The sequence below is a fragment of the Balaenoptera musculus genome, chromosome 12 (assembly GCF_009873245.2).
Source record: "Balaenoptera musculus isolate JJ_BM4_2016_0621 chromosome 12, mBalMus1.pri.v3, whole genome shotgun sequence".
NCBI classification, from domain to species: domain Eukaryota; kingdom Metazoa; phylum Chordata; class Mammalia; order Artiodactyla; family Balaenopteridae; genus Balaenoptera; species Balaenoptera musculus.
Window position 1 is genome coordinate 41076559 of NC_045796.1, and position 20313 is coordinate 41096871.

Below are 20313 nucleotides of genomic sequence, written 5' to 3' on the forward strand. Positions count from 1 at the left end.
GTCCTATAAATATCAATTAAGTCCATCTTGTTTAATGTGTCATTTAAAGCTTATGTTTCCTTATTTGTTTTCATTTTGGATGGTCTGTCCATTGGTGAAAGTGGGGTTTTAAAGTCCCCTACTATGATTGTGTTGCTGTCAATTTCCCCTTTTATGGCTGTTAGCATTTGCCTTATGTATTGAGGTGCTCCTATCTTGGGTGCATAAATATTTACAATTGTTATTATCTTCTTCTTGGATTGATCCCTTGATCATTATGTAGTGTCCTTCTTTGTCTCTTGTAATAGTCTTTATTTTAACGTCTATTTTGTCTGATGTGAGAATTGGTACTCCAGCTTTCTTTTGATTACCATTTGCATTTTTAATGACAATGATAATATCTCCTTCATAAGGCTTCTGTAAGGATTAAGTAGGGTAACTAAGGGCAAGAATTCTTATCACCACTGTGTATCTGGTATGTGAGATACTGTATCTTATCTAACAGTAAGCATTCTTGTCTCTGCTTTTGGGGTACTGGGAAGGTTTAATGGTTTTTTGAGGGCCTGGAATTGGAAATGTGGTCATATGCAGTAGCCCCAGATGTCTCCCTCCTGTGCATAGTTAGTCCTTCATTGGTGGAGTGTGGGTTGTTTCTTCACTATGTTATCAGGCTCAAATTTAATATTGTAGAACTTAAACCTTTTTTCTAATTTTAGAATCTTTAGGTCAGAGTCCCAGAAGGTAGAAATACTTAATCAAAAAGATATGAACACTTTTAAGCCTCTTGATGCATATTATCAAATTGTTTTGATTTTTATTCTAAGAAAAATGAAGAGACTGTCTGTTCTTCAGGACTGCGTATTTGGCTTTTTCAAAACTAATTGCTAAGTTTTTTAAATTTGGGGGGTTTGGGGAGTTTTTTAAACATTAATATGGTTGATTATAATTCCATAGCTTTGTTAGCTAGATGTATCTTTTTATTAATTGCCCACCTGTCTTAGTGTTTCCTATTAACTTGTAAATCGTCTTTAAAAGTAACTACCACTCTCCAAATCTCTTCAATTCTTGAGTAATAAATATTTTACATATTTACTTTTGTAATATATTGGCTATTTACTTAGTTACTATTGTATTTTACTTATTGTAACTTTATATTGTGTCTTAAAGTGGGGTAAGAGTAAGCCTATCATTTTCTTCCTAACTCTGTCCTTAAAAAGTTAGTTTAGCTATTTCTAAACTAATGGTTCCTCTACGTGCACTTTAAGGTTATTTTTCCCAGTTCAAAGTGGGCATTTGAGTTTGAAATTTAGATTGCTATTATGTTAAACTATAGATCCTCACTGTACTCAACCTTCCTATCTAGGAACATGGTAAGTTTTGACATTTATTTTCTTTATGTTATATTTTACTAAAGTTGTAAAGCTTTTTCCAAAGAGGTGTAGTACATTTCTCACAGATATTTCTAATTAGTTTAGCTTGATCTCTTTTTCAGTTTTATTTTCTCTTTGGTTATTATTAATAACTAGTAAAGTCATTAGCTTCTGTATGTTGATTTGGTTATATGTTTTTTCTAGATTTTTGTTAATTTTTTCCTCCAACCTTCTAATGTACTTTATTTCTGCTTCATTCTTTTTTAAATTATGTAATTTTTCATTAAGCATAATACCCTCCAGGTCCATCCCATGTTGTCCCAAATGGCAAAATTTTATTCTTTTTTATGGCTGAATAATATTCCGTTGTGTGTGTGTGTGTGTGTGTGTGTGTGTGTGTGTGTGTGTGTATATATATATATATATATATATATATACCACATCTTCTTCTATCCAGTTTATCTGTTGATGGACACTTATTTTGCTTCCATATCTTGGCTATCATAAATAGTGCTGAATGTGAACATTCAGGTGCATATATAACAAATCAGAAGCAGACTCACAGATACAGAGAACAATCTAGTAGTTACCAGAGAGGGGAGAGGGTTGAGTGGAGGGGCAAAATAGGTGAAGGGGATTAAGAAGTGCACACGACTAAGTATGAAATGTTACAGCATAGGAAATATAGTCAGTATTGTAGAATAACTTTATATGGAGCATAATCTGTAAAAATATCAAATTACTGTGTTATACACCTGAAACTAATATAACATTTTAAGTCAACTATACTTCAACAAAAAATTTTTGGAAAATTTTCCACTATAATACTAAGTAATAGTGACTTACTTGTTTTAGACTTGAATGATTACTGGGAGATCATCCAGCATTTCACCATTAAGTAGTAACTATTTATGGAGAGTATTTTTCCCTGTCATGCTATGGAAGAATCTTTCTAGTCTATGTAAGGTATTGAATTTTGATTTCTTTCTTTTAATCAAGTGAGAATGTTGAATTTTGTCAAGTTCCTTTATTGTTAAGATTATCTTGATCTTGGAACTTATTTGACCTGTTTATAGGACATGTTGATAGATTTTTTTAATAGTAAACTATCCTAGCATTCCTTTGGATTTGTCCTACTGGAGGTCTTTTTCTTTTAACTAGACAATATAGTTCCTGACATTATGATATGTGCCTTTATACTTATTTTGAAGAGACCTTATGTCATTTATTACATCTACTTGCATCAGGTTACTCTGCCTGCTGAATTTTAAATTTCCTGAAGTTTAATAAGAAGTCTAAATATAACAGAGGAATTGCCTGTAGTGGAAAAGCCAATTCTTTCTGTGCCAATTCTAGCTCTTACTGTGTATGTACCTAAAACACTTATGAGAATTTTGAAACAGAAAATGTTTAATTCTGCTTGGAAGTAGTTACTTAAATATTTACTATAAGCTCAACAATCCATTCTTTCTATTTTTTTTAATAATTCAAGCCAGGGAGCAATATGTTCCTGAGAGTTCCTTGTGTCATTCTAGTCTTGATTAATATGATGTATATTGTCTTATATCTCCAATCATTTATTAAATTGCTAACATATAACCTTTAAGAATGGACTACTAAAAACTGTGGGGAAAAACTTGTAATACCTAAGGCCCCACTATATCAGTTTGGTACCTCTTTATCATTTTGGCATCTCTTTAACAATTTGATATATGTTTATCAATTTGAAACTGCATACATGTAGCAGGTTTACCTAATAAGAACTACTGCATTATTTCTGAGTAGTAATGTTAGTATGTTTCTTAAATTTATCTAATGTAAAAATGCCTTTTTAATGGCTCCTTATGTGAGCTAATCATTTTGTGCCTTAAGAAGTGTGTATCATTGCTTTGTTTATATTATTTGCCGTTCTATTGCTAATTATGAACTATGAGAACAACTTTTAAGTAGGTATAGGTGGTTAAGTAATTATTTGGGTACAAATTTTGTATTTCAAAGCTTATTCATTCTGATCTAATTAAGAGCGGTGCTTTTTGAAGTTGCGTATTTATAGACACTAAGGGATTGGTTGATTAATGAAGGAATTTGTGAGCAGGTTGCTAAATAAAATATACAGATCTCTAGAGTAAAAATAATAAGCTTAACTAGAATACAAAAAATTAAATGTAGTTAGAAATATATATTTGTTGATTAGAGTTTGAGTAACTGAGATTGGAAGGAAAATCAAAATTCAAATATATATTCTTTCTTTTTAAATGAACAGAAAATCACATGTTCTAACTTTTTGACCAATTTTATTCTTTGGTGAAAAAAACTTTATTGTATTTTAGTAATTCTCGTGCTTTAAGAAGTACCCTTCATCTTTAATGATTTACCTTTTTTTCCTTGGGGTTGTCATTCTGCATTATCAGTGATTATTGTACTATACTGTGTCAGCAAGTGGGCTAACATGGATAATCCTCCGAATATATTTACCCCCACCATGAAAGCAGGATTAAAGAAAACTGTTTTATTATTTCATATTTTGTGACATAGTGCTTTTGTAAAATGCAAAATTATACAAATGTAAAGCTAAATTTCAAGACTGGGAATGCCCCTTGTTCAGTCACATTCATAAATGTGCATGTCCCCAAGCTTTCCCTTTCCTCACATTGTTGATGTTGCTACTTGAAAGGATACCTTCTCCCTCCTTGTGCCCCATCTTTACTTGTCAGGTATTTATCCTTGATGTCTGTCCAAATGGAAGCTTTTTGGATCACCTACAAGTAGATGATTCTGCTTTGAATTTATTTGCAGTTTCTGAATTATTCTTCTTGTAGAAATATATCTTTTTCTTTGTGGAATCATTATTTGTGTGTTTACCTCTTTCTTACTAGTTCAAGTTCCTTAAAGGTATGTGTGCCTGACCTATCTTCAAGTCCTTTAAGTATCTGACACAGTGTCTTGTCTAGAAGTGCAACAAAAATAGTATCTTTTTATTTATAACAACTTTTTGCAGTATAAAAAGTGTGTTTCCAGATCTTATTTCATTTAAAATTTTAACTTCATGACAAATGGAGAAATTCAGGATCAGTGAAGTGAGTTAATTGACTTACTGATATCACCCTGATAGCGAGGACTTCACTTTAAACCACATCTTACTTTACTAATATTCTTTCTATGATGAACAAATAATGCCAGAAGAGCTGTTAAAAATAGTGTCTTTGTATCATAAAACTTGATCATTTAGAGCATACCTATTTTGGCTTAATCAGGTATCCATAAGTAATTGTTCTAACCAATGTTTTTTCTTAAGAATTAAGTAAATGTTTTGAAGATTGTTTTTTTTATATCTAGATACAAGTGAGAATAATTTACCTCAGATAAAATAATTATGTTTATCTCAGTGTTGCACTTAATGTGCTTTGGCATAAGCTTAAGTATGATTAAGGAACAAAATTTTCTAGGAAGGCTATGGTACGTTTTGATGCATATTGTATAAGTGATTTTCCCCCCTCTTTATCCTAAAAAGACATTCAAATGTTTCAAATTATAATGTAGTGTAAGGAACATTGGTTTACTATAAAAACATAATTAGTTTGTTTCACTTTCTTTGTAACCTATTCCATAAACTACTAATAATATTTTCTCAATGACTGTAAGGCCTCAACTGCTTGGTTTTGAAAATATAGTGTATTTTTGAGACTTATTATAAGAGGGAATTTGGCAGTATCTAGCAAAAACATATGTGCATTTACCCTTTCACCCAGCAGTCTCATTTATAGAAATCTATCCCAGAGATACACGGACAAAAATTTTGAAAACATATGTGTACAAATATGTTTTTATAGCATATAGTATCAAAAGACTAGAAATAATGCAAGTGTCCATAAATAGGGGATTGTTGAATGAGTTATGGTTTATCCACAGGGTAGCCCTATGCAGTTATAAAAATGAATGAGAAGTACCTCTATATTGCCATAGAGTGATATACAAGATCTTTTGTTAAGTGAGAAAAAGGTGGAGACAAAAAAGAGTGTTTAGTTCATTACTATTTGTATGAGAAAGGGTGGAGATATAAATACATGTACAAATATCCTTATATTAAAAACATGAAAGAATGTATCATATTTTGTTAAATGATTTCTTATAGGGATAGGGAAAAGAATAAGCTGAAGAGTCAGGTAATATACCTTACTTTGTCTTTTTACTTTGGAGTCATTTAAATAGTTCATATAATAATATAAATACATATAATTAGATGAACCTAACAGTACCCACTTGATAGTATAACCTTATAAGAGGAACTTTATTTTTTTTAACCATTTTTAAATTATAGTTAATTTACAGTGTTGTGTAAGTGATTCAGTTATACATACATATATGTGTGTGTGTGTGTATATATATATATATATGTTATTTTCAGAATCTTTTCCATTATAGGTTATTACAAGACATTGAATATAGTTCCCTGTGCTCTACAGTAGGTCCTTGTCGTTTACCTATTTTATATATAGTAGTGTGTATATGTTAATCCCAAACTCCTAATTTATCTCCCGCACCTGCTGTTATCCCCTCTGGTAACCATAAGTTTGTTTTCTATGTCTGTGAGTCTCTGTTTTGTAAATAAGTTCATTTATATCGTTTTTTTTAGATTCCACATATAAGTGATACCATATGATAGTTGTCTTTCTCTGTCTGACTTATTTCACTTAGTGTGATAACCTCTAGGTCCATCCATGTTGCTGCAAATGGCATTATTTCATTCTTTTTTATGGCTGAGTAATATTCCATTGTGTATATGTGCCACATCTTCGTTATCTATTCATCTGTCGATGGACACTTAGGTTGCTTCCATGTCTTGGCTATTGTAAATAGTGCTGCAGTGAACATCGGGGTGCATGTATGTTTTCAAATTAGAGTTTTCTCCAGATATATGCCCAGGAGTAGGATTGCTGGATCATATGGTAGCTCTATTTTTAGTTTTTACGGAACCTCCATACTGTTCTCCATAGTGTCTGCACCAGTTTACATTCCCACCAACAGTACAGGAGGGTTTCTTTTTCTCCACACCCTAAAAGGCACTCTAAAACACAGTAATTTGACTGTACATGCCAAGTAATACGTTGTCTAAATGACAAATAAAACAGCAAAAATACTACTGTTTTAAGTAATCATATTGCTTGTGGTCATGTTGGTATTATTATTCTGGATTATTGTTTTTGTCGTGTGTGGTAAATGAAATGAAAAATTGATTCAGTTTGTTTTAAAGCAAACACAGATGTAACATATAGCAACTTACGATGTGTTTTATCTTAAAATTTTTAAAGAGGGGGATCCTATACAGGAAAATGGACTTCAGACATATCAACCAGTCAGAATTTTGAAGCTTTGATGGGTCTGGTTCATGTACTGCTTTTTTCCTTTTATGTATATCTGGAATAATTCCATAATAAAAATGTTACAGAAAAAAGTTCATGTCTATTTAGACACATACTATTTCTTTTGTCCTGTTGGAGTCCTAGACTGTCAGCTGATTCACGGACTATTTCATTTTATAAATATAGAGAAGTTACTTCCTTAAGAATTAAAAACTATAACTCATGGTTCAGCATTCTTCCAGGGAAATAGTGTTTTAGAATTCTGTTACAATTTAATAATTCTGGAGTATCTTACACATATAATAGCAATAGCAGATACAGTTCCTACCAAGTGAAGAAGGTCATATATTTAAAAAGTGTATGTCTCCTCTTTAAATATAAGTCCTATGAGAGCAGGAACTAACTGTCTTTTGTTCACAGAAGAATTATAACACTTCTAGATTAGGTACATAAATGTTTGTTAAATAATAAACATTTGTACCTTTGTTATAGAATAACATTTACATAGCACTTGATATATTTTCAATGTGCTTTCAATTATAATCTCTCTTTTTCCCTTTCCTAAATTTCCCATGTGTAGAAAAGGCTGGTATTATTCTCCATTTAATGGAAAAAAATAGACATTGTATAGAAAACAGTGCTTGAATGTTGTGTAAGTGCCAGGAAGTTGCCACTGCATTAGAAACTATGTATAATAAATAAGTAATTGCAGATTTGGGGGCAACTTTTTTTAACCAATATGGGTAAAGCTTTATGGATAAATAAGTATTTTGACTTCGGATATCTGTGTTTGAATCATATAAAATTGCTAGGCTTAAAGGTCAAAATGAGTTGACGATCAACAGTTCCACACCATTCAACCTGTAGAATAGTCAGGCCAACTAGAAAGAAGATAGAAACTGTTACCCCTTCATTACTGTCGACTTGCTAGTCACCTATGAAGCTGACAACTGAATGGGAACTGCTTTCTCTGGCTACCTGGATCATTTGTATTAATTTTCACTCTTCGGTTGTTTCTCCTTCTTCATTCATCCAGAGTCTCTCATTTTCATTAACAAAGCATGGTCCTAAGTTGATTGGTATTAACATCTGTAGCAAAGAACAGACAGAAGCCTGGCAGCAGTGCATTAGGGAATTAAAAACGTTTTGCTTCTAGTCAAAGAACCACTGACTCTTTCAAGCCATCTAGTCAAGTAGGAGCAAGAGATATGATATTTCCTCCCCAGGGCAGCTGAGCCATACTGTGTGGATACTTGATTAGGCAGTGGAAGTTGGTGATGAACTTTGCATGCCAACCTCAGTGCTAAATTGTAAATCATAAATAAAAATAAAAAGATTGGAAAGTAATTGTCTTAGTTTCCCAGGACTGTAGTATCAAAGTACTACAAAGTCAGTAACTTAAAACAACAGAAATTTATCATCTCAGAGTTTTGGGGGATAAAAGTGTTGGCAAGGCTCTGTTCCCTTTGAAGGCACTGGGGAAAGAACTGTTTGATGGCTCTCTCCTAGCTTCTGGTAACCTTAGATATTTCTTGGCTTATAATGTATCACTCCAATCTTCTGTCTTCACGTGACATTCTCCACGTGTGTCCTTTCAACGTCTGCCTTCTGTGTGTGTTCAGATTGTTCAGTTTCCTTGATACCAGTCATATTGGAATAGGGTTCACCCTAATGACCTCATTTTAACTTGATTACCTCTGTAAAGACACTGTTTTCAAATAATGTCACATTCATAGGTCCTGGGGTTTAGGACTTTGACATATTTTTGAGGGAAGACACAATTCCACCTGCAACATTAATGTACCAAAATATTAACAATGTTAATCACTGTATTTTTTTTTAAGTTTTCTGTTTGTTTTTGTGATGGGTATGTATTGCTTTTATAATCTGAAAAATATTATTCAGAAAGTAAAGTAAATGATTTTTGTAAAAAGTCTCATTTTTGAATTCTATTCATTAGCTCTCAGTTTTTATGTTATATAATTCTAGTTGGTTTAAATTGTTTTCTGATTCAGCAAGAGTCCATTTGCATATTTAGCAATCGTCATCTGCATAATTATACATCTGTGATTATAGGTAGGATAGAAAAAGCTCCCATCTCTGAATTAAAATAGTCTCAGCATTTGTTATCTGTAGAGAGCAGACTGGTGTTATGGTAAGAGGAGGAAAATATGACTAAAGAAGGCGTTTAGCAATAGCATATGAACAGTGTGAACACCATCAGTTACCCCTAAGTCCTGAATCCTAAGGCCATGAAACTTTTCTCACACGTTAGGTAAATAGGTGAAGCATCCTTATTAGGCTTCTTGTATGCAAAATGTCTTTCTATTTTGACTAAATGCTAAGCTCTTCATTGGTTTTGTGTGAGTTATTGGGTACTGTTTTTTAAAAGTCAAATATGGCTTTATAAGTTTTCTAATGAACTAAATTCTTTTTTTTTTTTTCCCCTAGATTTGCCTGCAATGGATAACTCAGTGTTTTTGGAATTATTTAGATTGGATAGAAATCTGCCATTATATTGCTACTTGTGTTTTCCTTGGTCCTGATTATCAAGTATATATCTGTATAGCTATATTCAAACATCTACAACAAGACATTCTACAGCACACTCAGACTCAAGATCTGCAGGTTTTCCTAAAAGTAAGTAACTTTACTTCTAGAGGAAAAATTTTGGCTGAAAGTTAATGGTCAACTTTGATGGGGTGTCTAATGCCAGATATTTTTCTAGACACTCATGAAATCCTAAAAACAACCTTGAGAGGTAGGTATTTATTTTAGAGATGAGGAAACCGAGGCACCGAGTTAAGTAAATTACCCAAGATTTTACAGCTGGTGAGTGGTGCTAGAGAGTGGTGGGCCTAGGATATAGGATATGAAGTTAAGCTGCCTGGCTACAAAATTTTGCTTTCAGCCAGTATGCTGTGCCAAAAGGGCTTTTTTTTTTTTTTTTTGGATATTCCTATATCTTATTTAGTCAATAAAAGTTCAAGTTACTGTGTGTTAATACAGAGCTTTGATATTTTTTAAAAACATTTAATGTAATTTTCTTATACCTTCATATTTTTCTAAACTATCAAATATTTTTATAAAAGGGTTCCATGAAAGATTCTATCATAACACTCTTTTTAAAAAGTCACTACTATATATAAGTTAATATTTTAAAGCAAGATATAGCTGCTTTCTTTCTCACAATATTGGGACTTTTGAAGCTCTGATCTTTAGAAAATACAAGATATATAAATATATCCCTATGTGTGATTTTGGCTGGAAATCCAACTTTTTGTTTTAAGTTAAAATCTTTCCTTGAATTTAAAATATGTTTCCCTCCCCCTGCTACCCTCAGACACACATATGCACGCATATGCATACATACACCAAAACCAACATTAGGTTTTTTCTAGGTGGACAGATAATTTCTACGTGAATTAATTTTGTCTTTATTCTTTACCATTAGATACTTATCAGTTATTTTTCATTTAATGATGATTTTTTGTAAGTACGTGTTATTGATCATTTAAGATTGTGAAACTATCAAGCATTTTTACTTCATAAATACTGAATTCAAAAGGTCTCAAACTTCCTACATATATCAATAGAATTATGATCTTAGAAACATTCTTAATGAAATAAAGTATAACAAGACAATGGTCATACATGTAGAAGGAAAACTTAGGTAGAAAAAGAAAAAAGTGGTCTGTAAGAGGTAATTTGGAGAACAGGGATGGTTAAGTAAATGAGAATTATGTTGAGGACAAAATGTGGGTTCCTTTTCAGTAAGGGACATATTCATTAGTTGCAGTGGTCAGTTATAGAGATTTCAGAGTCTGAAATTTCCCCAAACTCTTATATTTTTATATCTCCTAACCTATAATTCTCTAACCTCTTATCCTACTTTAGTTTCTCTTGTAGTGTTTGTCACTGGATGAAATTATTTTAGATATGTTTTGTCAGTCTTCCCCAGTATAATGTGTAAGTTCCACAAGGATTGTGGTTTTGTCTATCTCGTTCACTAATGTATTTTTCAGTGCCTTGAACAGCACCTGACACAGAGCAGGTGCTCAATAAATACTTGTTGATAGAGTAAACAAAGAATGTAAATAAATATAAAGGGAAAGATGAATGAACTTAGTTTTTATTCACATTGAATAACAAACATTACTAACATCTTCCTTTCTATTAGAAGGATATCCTTATATTTCATCACCTTTAAATCTGATTGATGTTGGTGATTATTGCAGTTTCATCCCTTTCTTGATTACTGCCAGGAAAAATTATAATAGGGTTTACAAATGGTGACCTCTTTAAATATTTCCCAAACTCTGTTGTGTTCTGAGCATAATGTTTCAATTTAAAACTTAAATTTAAAGAATTTTAAAGTGAGGGTAAAAAGATTATCTTTACTACCTAAGTCCTATTTAAATTACTAAAATATTAATTGAATTGGTTTAAATCCAAACTAAGAACATGTTGGCAAAGAATTAATTTTAGCACTTGTCCTGGAACTAACCTTACTTCTTACTCCTGCTATTTGCATTCATCTGAGGTATTAGGAAAAATGCCTTTCTAATACCTTTCTATTACTGTGACTTCACTTTATTTTCAGCAGGTAGGTCTCACGGTCACTGATTTCTTTTGGTGGGTATTTTTCTTGTGAGATAAATTCCAATGTAGTTTATTTTTAAATATGCATTTACATACCCCTTTAAGTACTCCATTAAGCCCTGTTACAATCTCTTCTTTGCAAGGTATATGAACATATGTATACTATTTTTCACTTATTCACATATTACCCAATCATGAAATTTTGATTAAGGAAGTGATTTTTATTCTTCCTTCCCTCAAAAGATCCCCCCAGTCAGAAAGATATATGATTTTAAAAGTCCTCATTAAACTACCATTAGGGAGATTAAACCTTGGAAATTATGTTTTATACCTGATCCAAAATCTCAGACTTGTACAAAAGGAAAAAAACTTATCAGTAATTCTCCATATAACTACATACCACAACCATAATAATATTCTTACTTTGATTACATGTTGTGCCCTGACTCTACATATTTAATAATGACTGCTTCTGAGAGGAAAGAGGAAGAAGAGTAAAACAGGGGACTTTTACTTTTTATTTTGTATATTTATGTGGGCTTTTTTTTTTTTGAATTTTTGAAGAATGGGCCCATGCTTCTTTTGTAATAAAACTACTTTTTAAAAGGAGGATATTAATCATTATATAAAAATGGATAGAACAAGCATCTGACTGTGGTAAATAAGTTCAAATAATCAGGCCCAACTGAATTAGTTTCCAAAATACTGGAAAACCACAAACATGTTTTCAGTTACAGTATTATCAGTTATCCCGAGAAACTTGAGATAATGAGATGATTCCAGAAGATTGAAAATACGCAGTTCTTTTCCCGGTTTTAAGTTTCATGTACTGACAGAAGGGGCATGTTGGAAATATTACTTTAGGAATAAAAATCTGTCTGAAGCATGTGTATAGACAAAATACCAACCCATTCTGTATTCACTTTGGTTTAGGCTCAAGATTTTAAATCAGGTAATTGAATCTAGACTCAGTGTTTGAGTTTCTGGTAGGCCACTGAACAATTCTTCATGATCAGTATATTAAAAAGATGACTTGAAATTTCTCAACCCAGGTTTACTAAAAAAAAATCCAAGCAAGCAATAAAACTTGTTTATGTTTCCTCATTTGATTAAACCACTAAAAGATTAGATGAATGCCATGGGTATAAGTTTATCAGCAAGGTATTGTCTGAGTTTTTCACAATCTCTTTTTAGACACAACAAGAATGTGGGTTGGATAATAGAGAAGCTAAGTGCATTATTCCCACACTGTGGTGACTGATAGATTAGTGCTGACCTAGAAGGCAACTTCTAAAGGTGTGCTGAAGAGCTTAGTCCTTGGACCTAACGTTTTTCTGTGACAGATGATGGTTCAGAAAATCTGTAGGCATCAAACATCCAGAAACAAAAGCATCATCCGACAAAATAAATATTCTCAAATATCTCAGACTTGAAAGTCTAAAGTTGGGTTGGTTTGTTTTTAATGGATGGATAGATGGATCTCTCTCTCTCTCTCTCTCTCTCTCTCTCTCTCTCTCTCTCTCTCTCTCTCTCTCTCTCTCTCTCTCTCTGTCATGCACCCACCCACACACAATCAACAAGTGTAGGGAGAATTACTTTGATAGTACTTCAGAAGACCCACTGTTTTAGCAGACTGGCTGTATAACATTCCTCTGCATGGTAATACGCTGACAGCAATCTAGGTTTTAGTTTATGAATTCAACCTGGGGACAAACGTCACTGAAATGCCAGGCTAGGAGAAGATTGCCTTCCAGTGAAAATCAGTCGGTGAAGACTCAAAATACTAAATTAAAATGCTTCAACTAAATCCTGCACATTATGGCAAAACCAATTTATAATTATGTAAAAATAAGATTAATTTCAACCCATCAGTAAATTGTCAAGAGGGTTTTTTTTTTGTTGTTACTATTGCAGCTGTGGTTACCTGAGCATGTTGACAGGGTAAGAAATGGAGATCAGACTGAAAAATAAATAAATAAATAAATAAATAATTGTATACTAAGCTCTCAAAAGACAAAAGTGTTTATAGTATTAAAAATAATTCACCATCCAAAGGATCAAACACAACATGCTCAGTATTATTCAACTGTGGTTTTCAGTTTTGTTTTCTGCATTGACCTTATATCACTTGAGTCCACCTCAAGTTAAATTCTGCCACTCTGTGTAAGCTTGGGCATGTTGCTTACCTCTCCATGCCTCAGTTTTCTCATCTGTTTAACTGGGCATGAAATAATACCTATCACATAGAGTTGTTGAGGAACTAAATGAGATGATATCTGTAAAATATTTCTAGAACATTATCTGACACATTGCAAGTGCTTTAAAAAAAAAAAAAAGTAGCAGTTATTTGAGTTTCTACATCCCTGTTCATCCTTCTCTTGTATTTTTTTTTTTTTTTAAGAAAAAATGTGCAAACAACACAGCAAAGGAAACAGGATTTTCTCCTGGATCCATTGCTAGACTATACACTTTTGCTCCCATTTTCTTCTCCAGCTCCTGAGACATCTTGGTATTATATCATGTAGTAATACCAGGCATATACTGCAGATCTATGTCAGGAACATTCTCTTATGTAGTATCTGATCAAGGCCTATTCCCTCATTTACCCAGCCAAAACTGAATCATCTCTGTAGTCATCACATACGCCATGTACCCCTCAGCTGAGTTAAAGTCTTTACAAATGCATACTTTATCCTAAATATTTAAGAACATTATGTTCTCTCCAGAACTACACTTTCTGTCTAAACTTTCCTGATCTTAAAAATCACTAGGGTCCTTATTAAAACTGATATACCTAGATTCCTGCCAGACCTACTAAGATAGAGTTTTCATGACAGAGGCCTACGTTGTCAGATTTTAATATAAAATCTCAAGTAGCTTGCAACCTTTAGAATATGTGAAAATGTTACCTTTGGAGCTTGAACGCGAGGGATTCAGAAGTTTGGGGAATATTGGGTCCAGGAATTTCTAATTATACCAAACACTCTAGGAAGAATATACTAGAAGAAACGTGACTTACAGGTTGTTTGTGTTTCTACCGCTTTGACCAGGAAGGAAGGTCCTTTTTTATATGATAGTTCAGACATAACACCCAAGAGGTCATCTCTAGCAAGGGTAAAGAGCAGAACTAAGTTCACAAAACCCCGTCTCTCATGCAACTCTAACTATATAATTTGGTGCTTCCTATGTGAGAGATGACATTAATACGAATCCTTCGTTAAGTTACCTTAGTGGATAGTAAGTTCTATACCTTTTGTGGCAAACTTATTTTATATGCCTCCTGGTGATTACTAATGAGTTGACTCTTTGTTCCAATTTAACCCAAAGTGACATATCTTACTTTTTTTCCTCCATACGCTATAAAGAGCTATTATCTTTTTTAAAAAAATCACCTTTTGAATGCATTAATAATTAAATATTAGGGAAAGGGTATATCAGAAAATACCTAAACTTGGTCCTAAAATCTTAAAACTAAGGCATGTCATGGGAGCACACTTCGTCTTTTCATGCTTTATATCTATTTACCACCCTCAAAGTCCTTATCTTCAATTCAAATTCCAAATTTACAGGGCTTGCAGTAGGTCTAAAAACATTTCTGCTGGAAACTATTTTTGAAAACTTTGATAAAAATAATGATTGAAATTATAGGTATAGCTTGATTTCCATAATAGGCATATTCTTGAGAAGTTGCAAGAAAGGACAGTAATAGCTTAATATTTTAAGTGAATTGTTCTCTTACATTTTTGGTAAAGGGTTGAAGAGCAGAGACTAGAGTCAATAATCTTTAATGGGCCTGTCCACACTTAACATTACAAATCGGCAGTTCAATCAAGAAAATCTAGCTCAACCATTTCAGAGAAAGTTTAATAAAAATGTTATTATGACCACCGTTAATACCGTGAGTGTTATTGAATGCCAGGCACTGGGCAAGGGGATTAACAGGTACTGCTCATTCACTCATTGACCATTGTCCAGCATCTGTGTTCCAGGCATTGTTGTAGTCACAAGAATAGGCCATGGCCTTGCCAAATTGACCTTAACATTCTACCAGTAGGTAAATAATATGTGAATAAATATATAATATTTCAGGTATTGATAGATCTTATTATAAAGAAATCAAACACAGTAAGGGAGTCAGAGAGTGAGATTCATAGGTGCTGTTTAGATAAAGAGCCCAGTGAAGGCTACTCTGAGGCTAATTAGCCCAGTGAGGCTAATCAGAGACCTGAATGAAGCAAAGGAAAAAAAGCAATACAAAGATTTCTGTACAAAATCCTTCTAAATGAGAAGAAAGACAAGTGCAAAGGCTCAGAGGTTGGAATGAGCTTGGCCCACTTAGAAAGTGTCAAGATGACCATTATGGCCAAAACAAGGTGAGGGAGTAAGAATGGTCGGAGATGAGACAGGAGTCAGATCACATAAGGCTTTATAGTTCATGGTAAAGAGTTCTGACAACACAATTTATGCTGTTATTCAGCCTCTGTCAAATTGAGGCTTAGAGACTCTGTAAACTTTCCCAGGTTCATACTTCTAGTAACTAATGTAGGTGAGTTTTAACCCTTTTTTGGTCTGAATCCAAATCCTGTGCTCTTTCTAGTGTATCACTGACCAGTCTGTTTACTTTAAAAAAATCCTAAATTCAGCGGAACTTCTAATTAAGTGCTTTCAGTAGTAAAAGAAAACCAGTGGATACATACTTGAAACTAGATTCTATGTACAAAGGAGAGAGGGAAGCTGTGTATATGTCATATTATATAATTGAATACACACACAGCATTGTGGTTTAGGATGGTAATTTTTAATGCTTTTCTGATGGTTCAACATTTGAAACCCAACATTAATGAAAAAAAGCAAATCATTGAAGGCACACTGGTTGAAAAGCCATTAGGCAGAAAAAGAAAATGCAATATACTCATAATGAACTTCCCAACCAATACAAACTACTCCAGAAGTAACTTATTAAAACAAGACTTGAACAAATAGTGCACTGTTTATATAAAATGGGATAATGTTACCTTATATAATTACATATGCCTACCTATTTAAAGAATAAGGGAATTCATATTTTTATATAGAGTGCAATATACTTATGTCTATAAATGAAATGGTAAAGCAGTATTCTGAGGAAATCGTCCTTTATAACTTGAATGATAAGCTGGCAGTCTAAATGGTCATAATTACAAAGAAAAGTAATTCACTGAAAAGGCTATAAGAGAACATTTAGGATAAAATGAAACATTCCACTTTGAAGACAAAGTGGAATTCAAAGATTCTAAAATTTTATTCAGAGTTAAAATTGCCTGTGAATTTTAAATAATCTATATAATTTAAAAACATTCCTTTAAAAATGAATATTTAATTCATTATGAAATAAGACCTTAATAGCCTTATCTTTCTCTTATGAAATAAGACCTCAACTTTACTTGCCATTTTATGGGTGTCTCTTCAGTATAGTTATCAGAGTATTTTCTCTTTATTTTAAAATTAATGTCCAAAATGGAAGCCATAATTCAAAAAACATGTTTTAAGGAAAAAAGTATTTTTAAACCAAGTAGTAGCTATGGTTCTCCATAGGTAGTTTTTATTTTTAAATTAAAGTGGAGCAATAATTAAAAGATGTTAAAATAGGTTTTGCTTATTTTTGTCCAGAAAGAATTATTAGAGTTATTGTTCAAATGCTGTCATCTCCTATTGTAATTCACATTTAATGAACAATAAGCATTCTTTTAAAAATCATGAATATGTACTAAGACAATTTTTCTGGCATTAGGTTTTTTTTCTTCTGGTTAGAATAACACATTAATTCTTTTCCAAGTTAGGTATAGTTTTAGTGAAAGGGTGATTAATGTCAAATCACACATAATTTGAATGAAGAGAACGGATAACTTCATAAATAGTTCCGTGACTACAACTATAACCGTTTAAAGTGAATTCTTGAACAGTAAGATTGGTCTTACTTCAATTCTATTTTTTGCCCAAAGAACAAAGTGAAATATGTTTGATAGAGAGAAATTTACATAGTATTTCTGCTATTCATAAGATGAACATCTTTTGATTCAGTTGCTTATACATAAAACTGGAGATATGATATATACCTCAGCTGTTAATGTTTTAGGACAGAGACCTGTCTCATTCATCTTTGGGTCTTCACTGTGTAACCAAGGACTTTACATACAATAAGGGAATGAATGAGGTTAATGAATAAAGAAATGAAGCAATGGATAACATCACAAGTATTTTAAAATTAAGAGTAAAGTTCAAATTTTTATGTTCGAGGGTATTAGCTCTAGTCTTAAAGGTGTAATCTTATGCATATAACTTAACATTATTTAGTTTTCTTAGTTATAATATCAGCCTTGTAGATCAGTAATAATACTTTTTTTTAAAGTACCAGTTAACTTTTCCCCAAAATTACCCAGATTTTAGGTAGTATGTGGCAAGTAAGTGTACTCTCCTCCCAAGTTATGTGCAAGCTGTGAACTATTACTAATCTAGTAGTGATTAGCGAGCGACATCTGAGGCCTTTAAAAACATCCATTCTTAATGAGAATTTGTGATGTTTTCGTAACTACCCTACATTGATGTTTCTCATCTACAGACTGTCTCTAACACAATATTTGGTATCTGATAATATCTTATATTTTATTCTTTTGAATTGTTGTTTATTGTTAGTAGCTTTTGCCTTTAAGCTATATTCTCCAGAAAGGCATGAATTGCCCAAAATTTTTTATAACCTCCAAAACTTCTAACATAATACATTACATTGAATCAAGGATCATGTTTCTTTTGCAGAATTTTTTTGTTGTTACCTTGAAGGGTAGGCATTGCATAGCGAGTATTTGGAGATACTAAAAGAAATAGTCATAAAATTTCCTAAAAGTGTCTAAGATTCTAAATGGATGCTCCTACTATTTTTCATTCTTGAGTGCCTCATTTGGGACGCTAACCATTAAATTCCAAATTAGTATAGACATGCATAGTACCAACATTATGAATTGCAGACTGTTGGAGATTTTATGAACAGTAGCTGTAGAACTGATATTTCTTGCAATATTATAAGTATCCTTTGATAAGCTTTAGAGTCTTTACTAATTACAAATGTGAACAATCATTCTATAATTGAAACTATTATATCTTAAATATTAGGAAGATTTCATTATCTTGTTTTTTGTTAGCTGTAAAGCATTTTTGGTTTTGAAAACAGGCAACCTTGTTTCATAGGGACATGGTTTTTTGCTATCATATACCTATTGCCTACTAAATAAAAAAGCAGTTACACATTTATTAGAAACATAAAACCCCCATCTATAGCTGAAAAAAAATGATACATTAACTGTTTAAAACTCATTAACTTAGAATTGTGTGTCTTTACCCAAGCGAATGAACGTCTCTTTCTATTTTTTGACAGGAAGAAGCACTGCATGGGTTTCGAGTGAGTGATTACTTTGAATACATGGAAATTTTGGAACAAAACTACAGACCAGTGCTGCTGAGAGACATGTGGAACATTAGAGTACAAAGCACATAGATCATGGAACACGCAATTTAATTTTATGTTTTATTTATTTTTAAAGGAGACAGAGGGACTTAACTGTTTTCTGTCTGTGTCTATAACAACATATGCTTTGTGAATACACAGTATTGTAAATCAGTACTGAGAGTTTTTGAATGTAATAGTATATTCGAGTAGGTATTGGCTCAATTGAAGTGAATTCATTTTTGTAAGTTTGTTGTTGTGTAAGGTTGTTTTAGAATCAAATCTAGCTTACTTATAGTTCTTTATGTTTAAGATTTAGTCTTAACCTACATTTCCTTCTTCCCAGGATGATTAAAATATTTTTTCCAATGAGTTTGGAAAGTAGCAGCAATATTGTAAATAATTGACCAGCCAGAGAGATTCCATAGAGACAAGGAAGACGATTGTTTTCTTCATTTTTATGTCTTTACATATAAAGGAAAATAAGCAAAACCATAACTGCTTATTTTACATATGGAGGAACAAATGATATTTATCATGGCAAGTGGTAAGAAAATTGTCATCAGACATAATTGTTTTTCTAGGAATTGCTTTTGATACCTATATCAATTTATAATTTTTCATATGAAATGTAGTCTCTACATGGTTCATTTAAAACATAGATTGGTTATTGCATACTGATATGCATTTGACTCTCGTTTGTTAAGTGGTTTACTCAATGATAGATTTGATTTGTACTGAACTTGAAAACATTAAAGAGAATAGATTTGTAAATTATTTTAAATGACCAACACAGTGTTTTATTTTATTTAAATAGAAGGTTCGGCTCCAGTGAGATTAATATGCTAGGCTCTATTTTCTTATAACCATCACATTTAATATATGAAAGATAAGACACAAAAATATTATTAATTTTTCAGTCAGCAATTTCAGCAAGTTTTAAAAATTATAGGTGGAGGTCATTTTGTATTCATTGCTTATATTTAAATATAAATCAACCATTAAAACCATTCTGGAGCCTTTTTTTTTTTTTCCAACCAAAAATGGCTGATCTACAGACTCTATTTTTCCTTTTAGTATGATGAAATAACATACCATACAATTTTCAGTTTTGTGATATTTAGGCGATTGTAGTATCAACCTTCCAAAATCAGTTTTTGTGCTGTAAATGCCGGCAATAGATTCTCAGTAATGGTGTTCCTAAAGGGCATTGAAAAAGTTAAGAAAAGAAAATTGAGCAAGTTAATTTGACATATTGCTCACTTTAGCTCTGGCTGATTTGAGTTAAGTAAGAAAGCCCCAGGTTACTCAAAACACCAAGTTTTGTCTACTTTCAAACTTAATTTTGAAAAGCTGTTCCACAGAACCTGTAATACATGTTTCTGTTTTTTCCTATTCTGTTCCTGAGATGTTGTTATTGGTCCTGAGAAACTTGCAACTTTATTTCTTTTTAAAAGGTCTTACATGGTAATTGGAAATACAAATGGAGAAGGAACTACAACTTAATTTTATAATATTCATTGGT

General features: G+C 32.3%; 1 protein-coding gene across 5 annotated transcripts in view; it reads left to right on the top strand.

Moving 5' to 3' along the window:
- The window catches only part of TBC1D32 (TBC1 domain family member 32), a 189087-nt gene extending 169515 nt beyond the window's left edge, over nucleotides 1-19572 (top strand). For all 5 annotated transcript variants that reach the window (XM_036870860.1, XM_036870863.1, XM_036870861.1 and 2 more), the window contains 2 exons: nucleotides 9161-9349; nucleotides 18720-19572. In XM_036870860.1, coding sequence (XP_036726755.1) covers nucleotides 9161-9349; nucleotides 18720-18839 — 309 coding nt within the window. In that variant the 3' untranslated portion in view covers nucleotides 18840-19572. The remainder of the gene's footprint in view (nucleotides 1-9160; nucleotides 9350-18719) is intronic.
- Nucleotides 19573-20313: the final 741 nt, after the last annotated feature.